Source organism: Zea mays, chromosome 3 (genome assembly GCF_902167145.1).
Source record: "Zea mays cultivar B73 chromosome 3, Zm-B73-REFERENCE-NAM-5.0, whole genome shotgun sequence".
In the NCBI taxonomy this organism is placed as follows: Eukaryota; Viridiplantae; Streptophyta; class Magnoliopsida; order Poales; family Poaceae; genus Zea; species Zea mays.
The window spans coordinates 27,949,968-27,971,236 of NC_050098.1; the positions used below are offsets into that span (position 1 = coordinate 27,949,968).

Sequence of the window (21,269 nt, forward strand, 5' to 3'; positions counted from 1 at the left end):
GTTACTTGCATGGGCCTTAATAGGTGACTAATAGATAGATAGATAGAGACATAGATAGATAGATAGATAGATAGATAGATAAAGCGCTAGTAGAGAAATAAAATTTGATTCACATCTTCATTCTTGCTCATATGTTAGGGCCAGAACTAATAATATGAATATTTATCTCGGGTCTAAATTTCATGGATATCAAAGGTCTTTTTGTCCCGGTTGGTAGATTATGTTTACGGTCGTTTGAATCTATTCATTTTGGAGGGATTGAAATTTACATAATAAAATAGTCTATTTGGTTTGGAATTTAACATTCCACCACTTTCCAAAGCTCGGACATAAGCCTATCTTAAATTCATCGGGTGGAGCATGTGAAATGATTTTATGTATCAACGGAATATGTTTCTACTCTGCAACTTATAATGTGCTCTTCTTCTCACTCATCTATAATAAAAATGTAGCAAATTAATATCTCCCACATAATGCTAATAATAGTATATAAATATTTTTCGCATAGAACTATATTAGCTTGATTGTTTTTTTTTGCCTAAATTACTATTGTTAGAATAGAATTCAATTCCAAGGACCCAAACAGGGAGTTGGTTTAATTTTAATCCGGGCTAAGGCCCATGTGTGGATCCTTCTCGCTTATTGTTTGTCAGTGTCTGATAATCATCCGACAAATAATTAGCTAGCAAAAATTACTCAGGATATGGTTGGAGACTTAATAGATATCTTTTTCTCTTTATACGATCTATTAGCACCTATTAGCAAGGTCAAATGTCTAATGAGCAAACAGTTTGCAGTCCTTCGGACCTGTTTGGAGGTTAAGGTACTAAAATTAACTGAAAAACTGTGCCACAAGGATCCAAACAAGCCTTAAAACCATATCTCTACTAGTGTAGATAGATAGATGATTGGTCCAACCAAGCCCAAACACATCATGGGTTCATGCATGGTGGGGCTAAACCTGGCTAAACCTAAACATGGCGATCGGTAACATAACTATTGATGTCACCACCCAGTCGGTCTGTTCTTCCAGTGCGGGTGCTGTTCGAGAGGCTGCTCAGCTGTGGCGGCGGCGGGACATCGCCGTATGCATGCACACGGCCGCCCTGCGGCGCCGGTGGCGGTACGCCCTGATGGCTTCCCTCCAGATGAGCTCTAGTTGCATCTGCATACATGGCTCCATCGTCATCATCAGGAACTTAGCAATTTCACTGCGCAAACCAAGGACGTGCACTTGATCAGAGAGTAGCAAGTTAGCTGTGCATACCGTTTGCTTGTTTGACCTCCGAGGAGTGGACGACGACGACGGAGCAAAAGAGCATGGCGATGGCCAGCATGATCGCTACCATCGCTGGTAGGGAAGAGAGTAACTTCTTCATCACCATGGTAATAAACCTAGCTAGTATTAACAATAGTGGCCCTGTGTAGGGGGATGTTACCCGGCCTCCTTCCCTTCTTCGGCTGCTCTGTCTTGCTCCAAGTCTTAATCGTCTTTTTATATGGGAAAGATTAGCATGGTCTATGGAGTTTTGTAGGCGCTGCAAGTCAACTCCATTGGACCATGCCACCATGGTGACCACTAATTGGTACGGTCCAGGACAATTTCTATCGACTTCTGTAGCATTTCAATTCAATCCATTGGACCATGGTGACCACTGATGGTGATGGTACGGTGCAGGACATAGAGTGCTCGTCAAAGTCTACGTTATACCGTAGTACTCCGTTCACACAAGAAAGCAACTATAGGGTAGGATTTTTGCACGTAAAACTAGCTTAATTTTAATCAAACGTATATTAAATAATATTAATATTTATAATAAAAAATACATTTTATAATTAATTTATGGTACTTATTTTTGTAAGATATAAATGTTAATACTTTTTATGTAACTTTAGTTGAATTTTAAATCGTTTGGCTTCTTACATAGGGAGGATTATAACCTTATTTATATGGAGTGCTATAAGGAGTGCAACTTGCGAGCAACAGAAAATCCAGTCAAAGGCAACTAGACTCTGCAGACTGCAGTCACTGTCTATGCCGACCAGCTTCTATTTTTTGACCAAGTCGTCGTCTGGGTCTCTGGGATTGACGTACGCGGGCAAGAAGATGACCAGCACCAGAGAATGTATAATTTCATCCTTCAGTTGATGCATGCACTAGTCCGAGTAGTGGGTACGGTGTCAATGCATCTCCAACAGCTCACTACTTTATCTCTGACATGGGTAGTATTGATGATTACCATGACTAATAATTAGGACAGATGTTTCAGCAGATCACCAACAATCTCCTCTAATAAGAACATGGAGCAATAGCAGAGGCTAGAGTTCTAGGGGAACGAGTCCTTGAGAAAGTTGTTGTAGAGTTAGGGCATGATCTAGTTGTTGAGCTTGTTCCTCGAGAGGTCTACATAGGTGGATCTAAAGGGTACGGTGGACCGGATGTCCCCAAACCCACCTTAAGATTTGACTCGAAGTCCAAAAAACTCTATCCGTGTATTTAGAGATGGCAACGGGTACCCGAAACCCGATGGGTTTTTACCCCATTAGGGTACGGGTTTGGGTCAATTTTCATACCCATGGGTTTGTTAATGGGCATAAATGTATACCCGGCGGGTTCATGGGTACGGGTTTGTTCCTATAGTACCCAAACCCGTGAACCCGTGGGTTTTTTAAACCCGACCAAACCTAATGCATATTATCATTTTATTTTATAAATAAACAACAAACTTGTTATCTACCTATTTTACTTCCTAATTTTTATCAAATAGTGAATGTATAAGTAGTTGGTGATAGTGTTGCTTGCTTGCTATTATAGTTATTACTAGCGTTATATATGTGGTGAATGTATAATTTAGTGCAAGGTAACTTGATTATATAACTTATTATTTGTATTTAATTCTCTGTACTAATATTTTTTATACCAAATCATGAACTCGTTGTTCATTACATAAATTTTGGACCATGATCTCATTAATCATTACGATACTTATTGACTATAAAAAGAATAAGCATATTAGAGATAAAAACCCGCGGGTAACCCGTGGGTACCCGCAAACCCGATGGGTACGGGTTTGGGCAAAATTTCAAACCCGTCATGGGTACGGGTTTTTTAATGGGCGTAAATATTTTTCACGGGTACGAGTTTGGGATAGCAAAACCCGGCAGGTTTATACCCGTTGCCATCTCTACGTGTATTCCTAGTGTCGAACCCCAACAACTAACCGTGCAGATACCTTTAGCGACTGATCATGCTGCTTCTCTACATCCCATTGTTAAGGTCCATCGCTAAGCCCAACGCCAAGCCTACAGTTCTCTCCACCTCGTGTTGATACATTACAACAAGGAATCACTACACTACACCTCCTTGCACTACCGGAAACTTCTGCTTTGCAGAGTGTGGAAAACATTCGATAAAGCCTTTGCCGAGTGTGACACTCGACAAAGAAGACTCAGCGAACTATACATCAGCAATGGCTTCTATGTCGATTACTTTTTATCGGGCATTCGGTAAAGACTTTGCCGAGTGTCACTCGGTACTCGGCAAAGAAAAGTCGCCGTCACGGCGCCAGGTTACGGCGATGGAGTCTGTGCCGAGCGCTTACCGAGTGACATTGTGACACTCGGCAAAGGAATGACGAGTTACAGAAGCACTAACCTGGAGTTGCTGTATGCGATGATGTGAGCTATCCTACCGAGGTCGTATGGTTGGGCTCGAGCTCGTGCTCATTGCTCGTACCTGAGACAGAGTGGGAGTGGACGACGAGTCAATTGCCCCGTCGACAATCCAGTACCGTCCATGCCTCTTGCCTCCTCCAACCCTCATGAGGACATCTCCATCGATGTCCTCGGATCGTAATATGGCCCATGGACCTCCTGTGCCATGGCAGTGTACTCACTTAGGTGGTTGTAGACGGCAGGGTTGCTATACGCCTCGGGCCCGTCATCCGGGTTGTAGGTGACGTCGGACGTCACCTTGCCCTTGTGGGCCATAGCATAAGCCGAGAAGATGGAGCAAGGCTGGCCACCATGTGCGCCGACTACAAGAAAACCAACGAGATAGTTAGAAATAATATCTAATCCATTGTTATATACCTAAATAAAAAAGAAGGCGTACCCATGCTTCTTCATATTTGCCGAGGTTCCGACTGCCTTGGTGGTGCGAGGGACCTTGCATCATCAGACGTGTTCCCGGCTAGCGTTGTACGTCTCATCCCACTCAGGCAAGCACCACCTATCCACCATGTGCTCCCAACACTGAGGATGCACTACACACCAACAAGGAATCATCTACAAAGTAAAACAAGTACACTGCATATCAGAAGATAAAATTAACCAAATTTTGTCATGAATATTAAAGTGATGTATTTACCTGCAAGTACTGGTCCCTAGTCAACGACATGGTTCGGGCGTCATGCTTGGTCACCTTCTCCCCAAGGACGGAGCCGTAGTAGCTGATGATGGCCTAGATTTGCGCCTCAAAGTGCATGTCCACGATGAGCTTCTTACAGCTTGTGGTGGCCACCACATCCGCCCTAGCCTCGTATCCAGACTCAAATATAAAGAAATCCTACATACAAAGACAATGTATTCATACATTATTTCAAGAATGTGCAACGAATACAACATATTTTATTATATAGGAAGACTTACCCACAACTCTTGCTTCACCTGCTCCGCCTTGTTGTTGAATTCCCTATCGTCCCAATCTACTGCATCAGGGGTGACGGCGTAGTGGTCGAAGGTGTAGGCTGGGCCCGTCACTCCGGTGTGCTCAACCAGTCCAGGGAAGTGTTCCCTGCATAGAAGGCCAAGGAAGCCATTGGGGTTGTGGCCATGACCCCCTACATTCTCCACAACCTTTCAAGACATGTCCAAGTGATAAATAAAAAGTATTAGTTTATATTAAGAATTTGAACACATAATATGAACAAGCAGCAAGAACATCTAAAGTTACATGCCTCTTCCCATCCGACCGAATCAGCGGCCGCCTGTCATAAAGTATGGGACACTGAGGGAGACTCGCGGGACCTCGCAAGTAGACGTTCCTTGAACCTGAGGCACTAGAACCTGAGGCATCCTGCTGAGCGGCGTCGGCGTCCTTCTGCGCCGCATTGACAGCGGCCTGCTGGTCCACCTGCTGCTAGACATCGTCGTCCTACCGTGCCTTCTCCGCCATCCTACGGGTGCTCCTCCTCCCCCTCCTTGTCCTCATCCCACCACCCACCATATTTGTCCAACAACCTGTAATTAAGAGTAAGCAAATAAGCACATATAAAAAAGATGCATTTAGAAACATGTGCAAAATAAAAAAATATAGCATTACATCGATTAAAAATAATCTTTATATGTGTCGGGGTTAGCCGGATCAAAAGTCTCATCATCACTATCAACCATTTCATAGTCAACACCATCTGAAGGCACAAGTTCATCATTAATGTCATTGCCTTCAAGTATTTCTAAGTAATTCTCATTTTGCACCTCATCATCCTCATCGTCAACAACCATTTCAATATCTACTTCCATCCCGATAGCTTCGGTTAAGTCTATCTCCAATCGCCTGTCTAGCTCATCTTCTTGGAAGAACTCTCCATCATATTTATCCGGGTCTAAGTTATAATCTTCATTGTTTGGAACAGGTAATCTACCGTGTGGTGATACCTTATACACAACATCACAAGCCTTAAGATGTTCTTTTGTTTGGCACACATATAGGAGATAATACACTTATGTGGCCTATTGGGCCACGATATAGACATCGACTCCTGGTAAGGTGAAATCCTATCGAATTTCGACTATCCCAAGATTAGAATGTGTCTGTCTCATCACTTCAGGGTCAAACCAATGACATTTGAATATCACTGAAATAAGAGGTTTGGAACCATGAAAATTGAGTTCATATATTTCTTCGATTCATCCAAAATACTCAACCTCGTCAAGCCTAGGTGTAAAGACTCTAGAACATGTTGTTTTTCGATTGGCCCGAATTTGGTCGCAGATTGTTGTGCGAATACGATATCCATTGACGTCACACCCAGAATATTTCCTGACCCTATAAGCAAAGCCATTGGCCACTCCTGAGCCTAAGAGCAGGTCGTCATAATAGAGGAGCCAAGTCAAGCCCAACTTATGTGTCCACATATGTTGCTCACCATTGCCCACAAAACCACCTTCTGGATTGGCCATGAGCCCATCTATCTGTTGACGAATTTCGGCACCAGTCATCATTGCAGGTAAGCGGTCTATCACTATGATCATGCAGCATCGCATGGAACCCTATGCCTGATGTGTAGCTATCGATAATGAAGCGGCACTAAAGTCTAGCATCTATAACAAGGGGTGGTTATTAGGGCCTATTTGAGATGCTTGAAGACCTCCTCTGCTTAGTCTATCCAATGTAACTCCATGTGTTTCATCAAGGTCGTCAATGGTGCTACAACCTAGTTGTAGTCGATGATGAATTTCTAGTAATAGCCTATAAGGACAAGGAACCCTCTTAGGATCGTAGTGATTTGGGTGGTGGCCATGCTTTGATGGCACCGACCTTGTAAGGGTCCAAGACAACACCCTTTGTCGAGATGAGTGACCACGATAGGCCATAGATCAACGCTAGCTTGTGTTGTTCGAGTAGTAGGAACACTTGCTTGGCGTGTTGAAAGTGCTCCATCCATGTCTTGTTGGACCCAATGATATGGGTCGAGTGCGACAACCTAAATGCCGCCCTCATGGTACACCCTTTAGGTCGAGGAATGGTGGAGGACCTGTTTTCCCACCAAAGAGGATAACAAACCTGCAAGGTGAGTCCTTCCTTAGCATAAAAATCTAGTTGGACCCAATCAACACCACTAAGGTCACTCACATTGGGACCACCCTAGATCTAAAATATGAACTTGTGCTCACTTGTTTCGTGTTGGACAACTGAGATATATTTGCATGGAAATCCTCTAACATGTTAAGAGTCCTGAGGGAACTAGTCGAGCATACACTTAATGTAAGCCCTACCTCAAAACCCGTCAAGCAAAGGTTGTGCCACTTCATAGAGGATAGGCGAGAAGTAATAAAAAAGAGATAACTTGGCTCCTATAAGTTGTTTTTATAAGAGAAGTATTGCACACCGAGTGGGTAGCAAACCTTGTACTCATTCAAAAGAAAAATAAAAAATGGAGCATGTGTGTTGATTATACTGATCTAAATAAGGATTGCCTACAAGATCCATTCTCTTTGCCAAGGATCCATCAAATTGTGGACTCACATTTAGCTATGACTTACTCTCTTTTTTTGGACTGATACACCAATTATCATCAAATCATGTTAAAAAGAGGACCAAATCAAGACTTCATTCATCACCCCGTTCAGAGTGTATTGTTACACCACCATGCCATTTGGGATGAAAAACATGGAGCTACATACCAGAGGGGAATTAAGAAGTGACTAGCATATATTAGCTACAACAAAATGTAGAGGCATATGTTGATGATGTCATAATCAAGACCAGGGTCGAGAAAGACCTAATATCTGACTTACCAGAAACTTTTGAAAGTCTGAGAAACTTTAGTATTAAGTTGAATCCTCACAAGTGCACCTTTGGTGTGCCATCTCATAAACTGCTAGGCTATTTTGTTTCACATAGAGGAATTGAGTCCAAACCAGAAAAGGTTGCTACAATTCGAAGGATGGAACCTCTTAGTTGCCTTCGCGTTATCCAGCAGTTGACTGGATGCATGGCCTCACTAAAGAGATTCATATCTCGACTCGATATTCAAGGTTGCCATTCTTCAAGTTGCTATAAAGCAAGACCATTTTGTATGGACTAGCAAAGCCCACGAGGCTCTGAACGAACTTATAAATACCTTACGAATCCTCTAGTGCTGGTTGCCCCCATATTAGGAGAGAAACTCTAGTTATACATCTCGTCCACAACTCTTGTGGTCAGCACATCCTTAGTTATTAACTGCAAAGTCCTAATAGTACTCAACTAGCCACTTTCTAATCTACTTCATCTTAGAGGCACTTAATGAATCCAAACTAAAGTACCTTCATATCATAAAGATGGCTTAGGCTTTGTTCATTACTTCCCACAAGTAAGTGCATTACTTTCAAGCACATCGAATAGAAGTACACACATCTTCAACCCTAAGTGAAGTACTTACTACACAATAAGGATGCCACAAGTATAATTGCCAAATGAGCCATTGAACTCAGAGTATATGACATTGTCTTCAAGCCAATAACAGCTATCAATGGTCATGCTCTCAATGACTTTGTGGCTAAATGGACAGAGATATAGATATCATTCGAGTCAAATCCTTTAGATTATTGGACCATCAACTTCAACGAATCAGAAGAACTGACTAGAGAAGGAGCTATGTAAAGCTTAAAATCTATGTAAGAGAAAAATAATAGGATAAATGAATAAATATACTTATATGCTAGTGTTTTGGGAAGTATTTGATTTCCTTTTCTTTGTGCATACTCAATTAAGGAAAAGAAAGATAAGGGGAATTTAATTTGCTTAAAATGGTTAAACTACTCCCTTTATAATTATGCAACCTATTACTTCCTTTATAAGCTATGTATTTAGAGCACTCTTTAAAGTATGTGGATTAAAATAATTCATGATAGGAATTTCACATTATCTTCTACTAGAATAAAAAGGAATGATAATTCTAGATTTTAATGGCTCAAAATTTTGATTGGAAACTGGAAATTAAAATTTTGAACTCCAAACACAAAAGGTGTGATTTCCAAACTATTGGTTTTGAGTGAATACTCCATTCTTCAATACTATCTTTAGATGGGTCAACATAAATTGATAAAACAAGTAATAAATAATAAATTAAAATAAACCTTGCATCATGCTAGGATTTTTATTGTTTGTGCATTTAGATCTGTCAAACTTAAACTTGAATTTGAGTTGAAAAGAGAATAGAAAAGAAAAAGGAAAAGAAAAAGGAAAAAGGGAAAAGAAAAGATTAAATGTCTCATGGGCTGAATTCACTTCGTCGGCCCATTCTACCTCAGCCACACACTGACAACTGGGACCCATGCCTCAGCCCAGTCGAATGCACGGGGGGGGGGGGGGGGGCACTGGCCAGCGGCTCGCGTCACCGCGCGCATCGCACTTGCCTCACTAATCGCTGGGGCCGCTCCGCTATGTCTGATAACTGTGCTATCGCGTGGGGAGCCTGTGACGCCGACGCATGGGGCCATGCCCACAGGCCCGTCTTCTTCCTCGCGACGAACACGAGCCACAGCATGCGCACACATTTATTTAGCGATTTCCCCTCACTAAGGGTATAATGGTGAAGCCGCTCACATCTCTCGTCCCTTCCAATGGGTGGACACCACTTGGCAGACCTACCCCCTTCCTAAACCAGATCTCCAAGCTCCACCAAGTTTGTTATACCTCGGCTGAAACCAATGGAACCCGAGATCCGTGCCGGTCTTGCCCCTGGCAGGGATATAAATGATGAAGCCACAACCTCCCATCACCCACAAAACCGAAGCCCTAAAAGCCACCATAGCCTGGGAGGATCTTCAAGACCCGCGAAAACCCTTACCGACCTTCACCGAACACCACAGGGAGCCGCTGGTGGGTGGATCATTGGGTCATGGTGGGAATGGCTCCAAGTGATCTCCCGACCACATAGAAAATGTATACGTGTTGGATTTGAACAATGGTACACCGGGGCGCCACCAACTTCTCGTCGTCGCTCCTCCTCCACTGCGGGTCGTGCCACGCTGTGGCTAGGTGTCTCTATGCCGTGATCTCCGGTAAATTACCCGTCCCTGTCCTCGTGGTTTCCCTGGCTTCGTATTGCACTAGCTAGCATGGGTGGGGAAGCACCCTGGCGCAAGATTGGGTTGCTCTAGGGAAATCTCCGTCGTAGGCATGGGTACACCACCATGCTCCGATGAGGGGAAAAGGATAACGCTCGGCCGTTGATTGGCTAATGGGTGATCGAGATTAGAAGCGCTGGTTACCGGTTTGCCCTGTATGATCGAGACCATGGATCCATGATCGGATGGATGTGCGAATACCTCCGCTGTTTAGAATCCGGTCCGTTGATGGTAGATCCAAGCGCCTAGATGTCGTACCGGTTTGGATGTTTATGAACCTACTCCTGACTATAGAATTGTGATCCAACGGTCGGTGATAGTCAATACCCCTTTGCCATGACCTTTTTTGCAAAAGAGTCCTCCGAATTTGTATAAATCAACCCGCCATCCTCTGGTTATGGAAAATAAATACGAACATGTCCCTAGAATTTATAGTTTTGACCCTGAACTTCTGGTAAATAGTACCCGCAACCCAGGACTTAAATAAATCCAGTAATTAATATAGAAAAATGATTTCTAGTATCAAAATAATTCCAGAATGTTGTTTAATTCACAAGTAATTCATTTTAACTCCTTTTTGTTCCATTCCAGTTGCATTAGTCTCACATTAATATTGTTTATCATCTAGTAACTTTGTATTACCATGAAACCTATGATTAAAATCTTGTACCTCCTTTTTTATTGTAGACACTTAAATCTTCAGAAAATCATAAATTTATAACCGTAACTCCGAATTTATTGGTTCTCGATCCTAGGTTCTCGTTACAACGCGTAGGTCATTACTATGTAGTTTGTTCTTATGTTTGGTGTGATGTTAATTTTGTATATACCATGTTTGTTTGTATTGCTACAATTAGCAGTGAGGTTAGGAGTCACTTGACGACTAAGTTGGTACCTGGGAATCTCGAATCTAAGGCAAGTTGTGCCCTTGATCATACCTAATAATGTTCCTGTTAATAACTGTGACATGCTCAGGTTAATTTGATGGGACCTAATTGGTTTCCCTAGAATTGTTTATCCCCCACCATGCAAACAGACGAACTATTGGGTAGATTTGCTATTGCTCTACCTAGTTTTGGGAAATTAATGTTTTATAATGATCATGCTCCAATTATGTTGTTGATGTAATTATTGTTCATGACAAGATCATTGTGTTAATTTGAACATGGAGCTTAACTTGAGTAAACAGTGCTACCACAAGGGTGGAATGAGACACCCTTGGCCAAGTAATTAGGAAAGCTAGGGAGAGATTACCTTACCCGGAAGGGGCAAAAGGGGAGGCATCACTGCTATAGTATAGGGAGGTCCTCCGGTCGAACTGTCTGTTAAGCTTTTCGGATGAGGGATTCCTATGCTTCCTTTGTCTTGAATCCGTAGTAGGTTTTCTCGAACTAGTGGAACTTTGGAAAGGCCTCGTAGTGCTACCCTGCCTCGCTTCCTCAGTAGAGGTGTATGGGGTCCGATCAACCCCGTGGCAAATGGATAACATGACTTGTGGGTAAAGATGCGCAACCTCCGCAGAGTGTAAAACTGGTATATCAGCCATGCTCACGGTCAAGAGCGACTCAGGACTCTCGCATGATTAATTTATGGAACTATATTTAATCTGTCATATGAATTGCATCGCGGGTGTTATTATCAATTGTGATCCTTTATTTAATTGGGTTGGTATCTACTTATACTGTAACACCCTGTTTTAAGGGACAAAGCAGGGTACATCTCATACATGCGCCAAAGAAGACAACATATATAATAACAGAGTGTATAGAGATAAATGTCATAATAACATCAGAGTACTTATTACATAGCAGAAGTCTTACGAAATAAAAGATAAATATAACAGGATCTAAAATCCGTCCTTAGCGCCAGAAAGTCAACTAGGAGACGATGACCTAGACCTCTCACAAACACAACACAACATCCTCCATATGCCTCATCCTGTGGTACCTGCCCTTGACCTGTGGGGGGGTGTGAGACAGCAAGGGTGAGCTCACACATGTTCATCGCTCAACAAGTTGTGGGAAATAATGTGGCATGAACTCACCAAAGGTGGGAGTTCATGTAAAGTGTAAGGCTGATCAACAAAATAAAGGTTGAAGCTGAGCATTGCTTTTATAAGTTGGTCAAAGTTTTATTAGCAGTTACTAAGTGTAAGTAAATACCAAAACATAATAAATAAGTAATAACAAAATAATCCTAATGCAATGAAATGACAAATTGAGTTTAGGTTCCATAAATTAATCATGTGAGTGTCCGAGCCGCTCATGACCATGAGCACGGCTAGTATACCAGTTTTACACTCTGCAGACGAAAGGGAATTAGGCTTACACCTATTTCCTATACTAATTTTGGTGGTTGAATTGCCCAACACAAATAATTGGACTAACTAGTTTGCTCTAGTGTATAAGTTATACAGGTGACAAAGGTTCACACTTAGCCAATAAAAAGACCAAGTATTGGGTTCAAACAAAGGAGCAAGGGACAACCGAAGGCACCTCTGGTCTGGCGCACCGGACTGTCCGGTGTGCCACCGGACATGTCCGGTGCTCCAAGGAAGGGTGGCCTCCGGAACTCGCCAGCCTCAGGAATTCATTATAGCTGCTCCGCTAAAATTCACCGGACTGTCCGGTGTACACCGGACTGTCCGGTGTAACGACGGGGCAACGGCTATTTCGGCGCCAACGGCTACCTGCGGCGCATTAAATGCGCGCGCTGCACGCGCAGAGGTCAGGCACGCCCATACTGGCGCACCGGACAATCTACAGTGCATGTCCGGTGCGCCACCGGACATCCAGGCGGGCCCAGAAGACAGAGCTCCAACGGTCGAACCCAACGGCTTTTGGTGACGTGGTTGTCGCACCGGACATGTCCGGTGTGCACCGGACTGTCCGGTGCGCCATCGAACAGACAGCCTCACCAAACGGCTAGTTTGGTGGTTGGGGCTATAAATACCCCCAACCACCCCACATTCAAGTCATCCAAGTTTTCCACTTCTCAACCACTTACAAGAGCTAGGCATTCAATTCTAGACACACTCAAGTGATCAAATCCTCTCCAATTCCACACAAAGCTTTAGTGATTAGCGAGAGAGATTTGTCGTGTTCTTTTGAGCTCTTGCGCTTGGATTGCTTCTTTCTTTCTCATTTGTTCTTGTGATCATAAACTCATTTGTAACCAAGGCAAGAGACACCAATTGTGTGGTGGTCCTTGCGGGGGAAGTTTTATTCCCGGGTTGATTTGAGAAGAGAAGCTCACTCGGCCCGAGGGACCGTTTGAGAGAGGGAAAGGGTTGAAAAAGACCCGGCCTTCATGGCCTCCTCAACGGGGAGTAGGTTTGCGAGAACCGAACCTCGGTAAAACAAATCATCGTGTCTCACTCCGCATTTGCTCACGATTTGTTTTGCGCCCTCTCTCTAGGACTCATTATTATTTCTAACGCTAACCCATCTCGTAGTTGTGTTTATATTTGTAAATTTCAGTTTCGCCCTATTCACCCCCCTCTAGGCGACTTTCAGCAGAGGTTGCACATCTTTACCCACAAGTCATGTTACCCATATGCCAAGGGGTCATGAATCCCATACACCTCTACCAAGGAAGTGAGACAGGGTAACACTATGAGGCCTTTACAAAGTTCCACTAGCTTCAGAAAACCCGCTACGGTTTATAGGAAGCTCCATTGCAGAAATCCCTCACATGACCACCATCGCAGCAAAATCAACCCAATGACCTCCCTACACTGACCACTCCCCTACTGCCCTTGCCCCTTTCGGGTAAGGTAGTCATCCACTAGCTTTCCTAATTAATCAGCCAAGGGCATCCCATTAAACCCTTGTGGTAGCACTATTTTCCCGGGTGGTTCTCCATGTTCCCATTAACATAATAATCTTATCATGAACATAAATAACATAATAGAATAATAGGAACATGGATATAATGAAATATTAACCCAAAAATCGTGTAAGCAATAGCATAACTACCCAATGATTCAGGGGTAAACAAGGTAAAAAGATAAACAGTCTAGGGTGACCTATTGGGTCCCATTAAAATTAAACTTATGCATTAATAAGTGATAATAATAAACATTATTGGGCAACAAAAGTGGATCAAGGGCACAACTTGCCTGGCACTTGAGATTCCAGTTACCAGGGTGATCTTCAGGTGACTCGTAACCTTGCTGCTAGCCGTAGCAATACAAACAAACATGGTACAGATAAAATTAACATCACCAAACATAAGTACAAACTACATAATAATGATCTATGCATTGCTACTAGATCGTGGGAAAGAGAACCACTAAAATCGGAGTTACGGTTAAGGAGTTATGATTTTATAGAGGATTTATGTGATTAAAATATTAAACTATATTATAAATTGGTTAATATAAATCATATGAGAGGTTATTCTATAAATAATTATCTCAACTTTAATCTAAGTTATGAATTTACCATAAATTATATTTTGGTAGATAATGATGAGCATATTAACAATACTAACCAATATGAGTTAAGTAAAGATCTAATCGTAAAATAATGAGATATGGTGTAATAAATATTGTTATTGCATAGTATATATTCATACGATGCTAACGCAACTGAAACGGATCAAATCAGAATTATAGATTTTAAGTTATGAATTTCTAAATATTCTATGTGTTTTGTATGAGATTAAATAGGATATAAATTTTAATGTGACTTTTATGTCAAAACAGTGGTACTAAATGATAAACAATAATATTACAAAATTATAGGAACTAAAATGAATTGATTTGGAGCTAGAATGAATTTTCTATGAATTAAATAAATTTCTAGAATTATTTCAACACTAAAAATCATTTTCTAATTGAATTTCTGAATTTTCCTATGCTTCTGGACTGCGCGCCAAATTCTAGAAAAGACAGGGGCTCATCTATAATTTTCCACAAGACTCAGACTGCAACCCTACTGGACGGCGGGTTGAATACCTCAAAAGCGGAGGGCTCTTTTGCAAGTGGATCACGACTGAAGGGGTATGGGGTTTTCCGATCGTCGGATCCAAAGTCGAGGGCGCAGATTAGACTGGCCATTAAATGAATCGGTACGCTCTCCCGATCACCGGATCCGAAATCAACAGTCCTGATTCTAATCAGACGACGGAGTGCATCGTCTAATCGTAGCCGCACCCTCACAACCGGACGGCCCGGATATGTCGTTCACAGGGCGACTCCCCAATCCCACAGCCACACGACCGCGCGCGGTGGCGCAAACGCGGACACGGCGGCGCATCGCCGGAGTAGCACCCACAAGCCATTCCGGCGCCCCCCGACCCAAACCAAAACATGCTACACGAAGCGCATGCCAATATGAACAACAGGGGAGGGTCTTTACCGCCTCTGGTCGTGAGTTGAAGTCGGTCCATGGCGCCAAGCGACGATGGCGACGACAACCGAGTTCGGCGAGGAAATTCCGAGGTGTCCACAGGAGTTTTCACGCAGTCGAGTGCCGGAGTACTTCCACGAGGCTTCCGCGGTTACCCAGGTACGCTTCTAGGACGAAGAATTCGCAGCGAGTGGGATCTACAGCGATGGCGCTTCCTCCCGACGTTCTCCCAATCGATGCACACTAGCGGCGGCGTAATTGATGGGACGAACAGAGAGGAGAAGGGGAACGACTGCTCGGGTATTATAGGCGCAGGGTAGAGAAGGGTTACGAAACCCAGCTAGCGCGAAGGTCGGCGGGCAGCCCGGGCGGGTCGTTACCGTCGTGAGGAATCAAGGAAGAAGATCCATAGGGCTGCGGTCGTGGGCCCACCAGTCAGCGGGGGAAGACGGAATAGCAGGCACGTGCAAGAGGCAGACCTGGGGGATTTGTTGAAGTCGCATCAGCCGGGAGTGAGATTCACGACGAAGGAATCGGCTGCGCTCCGTTGGTGGGGATGGAGCTAACCATGGGGGCCCACACGGAAGTGGCACAGGGTTGCAGGTGTGGGTGGCTATGCATCTGCCGGTAGGGTCCACATGCTAGCACAGGTACACGCGCGCGCTCGCGTGGAGGCTGATGCGTGGTGGAGCGCGGGTGCAAGCGACGTGGGCCGAGCATAGGGAATGGGCTGGAATTGGGAAGTTGAGAGAAGAAAAGAATAGTGCCCACGGTGGGAATTGATTTGGGCCGACCGCAGAGGATTTCGGCCCAGGCTCCAGGTAGTGCTTCTCTTCTTCTTTTTTTGTATTCCCATTTCAATTCTCAAGTTTGATTCATGTTTTAGATTTAAACTTCAATTAAATCTTTCTCTCTTAAGACTACATATTCTCCCACTATAACTCATGAAAGGAATAATTCTTGTAAACTATTTACCATATTATTTATTTAATAAAATAGTTAAGTACCTCTAAAATTTTATATTCTGTTTTTCTTTCTCTTTGTTTTGGATTTCAAATTCACATTGAAATATGTGTTGCCAAATTCTTACTCAGATAAAATACACAAATTCGAATACCATTATGAGAAAGGTTTATTTATTTATATATGTAATTTGTTTTGTATATAATGCTTTCTTTCCTCCCCTCTTCTCTTGATTACTTCTTTTCTAAAATAATTCTTGGTTTACAAAAATTCAGTTCTTAATTTTCAACACTCAAGTATAGTTTGGGATGTCACTCAGGTATAAATGGAGATATCTGAATTTACTATTTTATTTCTTTATTTATTTTATTATTAATATATTATATTTTTTTTTCTTATACGATTTTTTGGGCCTTACATATACTTAGTAACTGCTAATAAAATTTTGACCAACTCTAAAAGTAATGCTCAGCTTTAACCATCTCTTTAGGTAAGCCTTGCACTTCACATGAGCTCCCACATTTGGTGAGTTCATACACATTATTCCCAACAACTTGTTGAGCGATGATCGTATGCGAGCTCACCCTTGTTGTATTCACATCCCCCGAGTCAAGAACAGGTACCACAGGATGAGACGCATGAAGGATGTTGTGATGAGTTCGTGAGTGGTCTACACAGTCGTCTCCTAGTCAACTTTGGGTTGCTGGATCATTGTCTTCGTATGATGTAATTATTTATCTATTTTGTACAGAAATCCATTATATAATAATGATGTGACATTCATTTCTATACCATGGGTCATCATATGTGTGAGACTTGATCCTAGCACACTTAGTGAAGTTCGTGCTCAGGTTTTGATGCCCCTAAAATTTGGGTGAGACAAGCTAGAGTTGTGCTTACCTCCTAAAAAGGTAAGAAGTTCAAATATATCCTTCAAATACTCTTCTCGACATCAAATAATGTTGTTGAGTATGAAACTATGCTACTCAGTCTACGAATAGCCATTGCTCTAGAAATACATCAGATTCGAGTCGTAGGTGACTCGCTACTTGTGATCAACCAAGTCAATAAGGAATGGACCTGGAGTGATGACAAAATGATGAGTTACAACTAGGAAATTTAGAAACTTGAAGAAAGAGTTGATAGGATTGAGTTTATACATATCCTGCGAGCCAAAAACAGAGGTAGAAATAATTGGGAAAGCAGTATCATTGAGATCTACCATGGCTCCAGGAGTCTTCTTAGAAAAGTTAATCTCCCCAACCATCGATAAAACGACAGAGTTTCCTTCGGTCGAGTTAGTTAAACAACCAAGCTTAGAGATGCTTAATGGGGTAGAATCCAAATTAATTGTCATTGAATCAGACCGGTGGGTGCCTTTCATCAAATATCTACTGGACAAAGTCCTTCATGAATACAGAACATTAGCCCTTTAGGCCTCCTTTGGCAGCTGTGGTAGAGGAGCCCAGAGGAGTCAGCACCCAGGGAGCATAATCCCTGCTACCCAAGATCCCTGGGTGAGCACCGTCCGATGGGGCTGCCCTCCCCTATTGCTCTTTGGCAGCCAACAGCCAAGGATACCTTCCCCTGCTACAAGAAACTGGTAGCCAAGGAGTAGCCAGCAGCTAGTATGATATCTCCTGAATATTTACCTGTCATGCATCACTAGCAAATTGACCAGAAAATTGATTACAATTATACAAATTGGCAGCAGCGTATTGTAATTCAGAATATGTCAACGAGATCAAACATAGTTGAACGTTTCAGTGCATAGATTGCATGGCATAACAATAATACAAACATAGAGTCTCAATGCATAGAAAAATTAGATAGATGTGATTATTCAATTTAGCATCATCACCTGTACAAGTAGCCCATGCACATGCACTCAAGTAGAGTTCATAAACATCACATGCACTCAAGTAGAGTTCATAAACATCACATGTACAAGTAGCCCATGTGTGCAGCTACTGTACAAGACCAATGTCAAACATAGTCTCATAAAAAACATAGTCATAATAAAACATAGCCCAAAACAAATTTAACATATGTTTCACATACTCATAAAAAATAGTATTTGGCTTGCCCAAAACATTAACACAACAATGACTATGATCATCTTGACTTTCCTTTGAATAGCTTCTATTTAGTACCAGAGAGCTCCATCCCTTGTCTCCTTGCAACAGCTACAAAAACACATATATAGCTAACCAAATCATATATTAGTTGAACATGATTATATAGAAACAAAACAAGGTAACTAAATTAGAGCATGCAAAAAGATACATGTTTGTGGAGTGCCTTAAGTTCCTTTTCTTTTTCCTGGATCTGTGCCTTTGTAAACTTAGCCAACGGGCACTTCTCATTGAACATTTGTGTCATAGAACGCCAACCTTTTGGTGCCCAACCATTCTGGCCCCGGTACTTCACATGATTGTGCTCGTGCAAGATGTCAACAAGAATCTTCTCATAGTTCATATTCCATGAAGCTCTAGCCATGACTACATAGTATAAAATAGCCAATGACTATTACATCAAAATAATACTAATGATTATTATAATCATTCCACATCTGCATAGCAATTTGATCTCTAAGAGCATTTCCAGCATTGGACTGACTACTATACTGATAATTGCTATCTCCCTCTGGTAATTCAACAAATTGACTAGAATTGATGTTAGTTGGGTGCTGATCCAACCATCCATCTTCACCATTTAAACCTCTAATCATGTTATGAAATGAAACTGCTGCTGATGGAATCAAAACCTGAGTCTCTATGGGATAAAAGGTGCCCACTTTGAGGATGGGAAATCGCTTCTTCAAGACACCGATGGACCTTTCTATGTGGTTGCGAAGTAGGGCATGAGAATGATTAAATAACTCCTTATAATTAGCATATACAGTACTCAACCCTCGCCTCCGATATTCACTGAGATGGTAAGAAACTCCTCGATATGGGGCAATAAAAGAAGGAGTGTTTGCATATCCCCCATCTACAAGATAGTATTTACCATCTGGCACTCTGAAACCCTTTCTTAAAGCTGATTGAAGAACCCCCGCATCAGATGCGGATCCTTCCCACCCACATGAGATGAATGTGAAATTCAAATCGAAGTCGCACGCCAACATCACGTTTTGAGAAAGGGTTCCTTTTCGATTTCTAAATGGAGGGGCTCTCTCTTCACTAATAGTTATGGGGACATGTGTCCCATCAATTGCACCAATGCAATTTTGAAAGTAAGGCCAAAACCGAGGATTGGATGTAATCTTCACATGTGGCTGGTTTACACTTGGGAGCTTCACAAATCTTTGAGTTAGAGCAGGGATTATACCAAAGAACTCGCTTGTCTTTCTATGTATGGTTTCCCCGCTATGCTGAAATTCTTTTTGTAAGATCGCGTTGCTAGCATTTTGAGATATCATGTACATGAATATCCCAAGATGCTCCTCAATGCTCATATTTGAAGTGTCTTGCAATAATCCTTCCCTTCTAAGATAGCTTGCTATAGCTCTAAAGATCTCTGGCTCCATTCGAAACTCAAATTTGCACCAGCTCTCATGACCATCGAGCATTTCTCTAATTTTTCGTGCACCACTACGACAAGAAGTGTGTACTAGCCTCTTTTTAGAATAAAGGGAAGCATATATAGCTGGAACTAACACAAAAAATAACTCATCATCATCCTCCTCCTCCTGTTTCAAATGTTTCCTTATCAACTCAATTCTAGAACCCATTTGTTAGTATACCTAAAACAAGAGAACATGTTTGAGAAATATGACAAGAAGTGTGTACATGGTTGCACCAAATTATTTTTAAAAAGTTCAGAGAAATACTTTGTTCAGAGAAATTATTGATTTAGTAGTTGACAAAACAATCTAGAAGAAATACGTAGCATTGATACTGAAGTGAATTCTTATATATAAGAAATTTGGAATCAATTTGCTCTAACAGAATTTGGAATCAATCTGGAAGAAATATACGACCAGACCAGCAGTAATTAACAATATTATGACATGTCTCTCAACAGCAATCTAAGCTACAAAAAACCCCTTTTTCATATGTAGGTTTGTTCTGACGCTACTGGGAAGGCAACTATACTGACGCTTTTGTTGTTTCCGTCAAACTGAACAGGTCCTGCGCAACTTGGGGCAAGGGATTGGGATCCTGGTGACCAAGATTCTGAAGGAGACCCACACATCCTACTCCCTGCGTGAACCTTCTTAGCTAGCAACACTACCCACCGCTACTAGTAGATAAAGCAACGAGATAAAGCAAGAACCAGCAAGAACGTAATGAACCAGCAAGTACTCACCTGAGGCGATTCACTTCTTGAGATGAGGGTGCACGAGCCGAGGAGGCAGCAACGAGCTTGTTCGCATGGTCCCCGCCGTCCGACCTCGCACCAGTTGTCTCAACTGTACCAGTTGTCTCAACGATTTGAGGAGGCCGTAGCGAGGGTGAAGGAGGCAGCGAGGGTGAAGAAGAGGAAATCTGAAGAGGAGGCGGCGGCGGGTACAAGGGTGGAGAGGAGGCAATAGCGGCTGCACGAGGGAGATAAGGAGACGGCGATGGGAACGCCGGTGCGCGCGACTGCGCGAGAGAGGAGACATCAGGGGGCGGCAGGTGCGCGAGGTAGAAGGAGAGGAGGTAGTGGGCGACGGCGGGTTCACGAAGGAGACGAAGAGAAGCGCAGTCGAGTCGGGGAAAACCTACCTGACGTTACTAGGCCGGGGGCGAAAGCCCGCTCTTCCCCCATGGATTGAGCCGGGAGACGTGTGACACCAAATACACTTTTTGTTTGCCCTAGGGAAATTGGAATCGTGGATTTCAAGGCCAGGAAATGGGTCGGAATCCTTCTGGGATCACAGGCTACCAAAGGAGGCCTTAGGTATAGCGGAAGTCCAAGGCTTACATAATGCCAATGATGAATTATCAAAAAAGTGCTTTGAGAATCTTGATGAGACGCGTCCCCATTGAAGAAGGAATGGAACTACTCAGTGAAATCCAATCAAGCATATGTGGAAACCATGTAGGAACCAAAACACAGGCTAGAAAAACCTATCGATAAGGGTTTTCTGGCCAACTACATTAACTAATGCCCAATAACTTATGC

The 21,269-nt window shown here is 42.7% G+C and overlaps 1 protein-coding gene across 1 annotated transcript; it reads right to left on the reverse strand.

The window, feature by feature from the left end:
• Window positions 1-710: 710 nt before the first annotated feature.
• Window positions 711-1,548, reverse strand: LOC103649885 (uncharacterized). Its single transcript, XM_008675574.4, has 2 exons — window positions 1,268-1,548; window positions 711-1,165 (listed from the first exon to the last, which is right to left on the reverse strand). Exons 1-2 carry the CDS (start codon window positions 1,383-1,385, stop codon window positions 972-974), a joined length of 312 nt encoding a protein of 103 aa, XP_008673796.2. The 5' UTR covers window positions 1,386-1,548; the 3' UTR covers window positions 711-971.
• Between the last annotated feature and the right edge of the window lie 19,721 nt (window positions 1,549-21,269).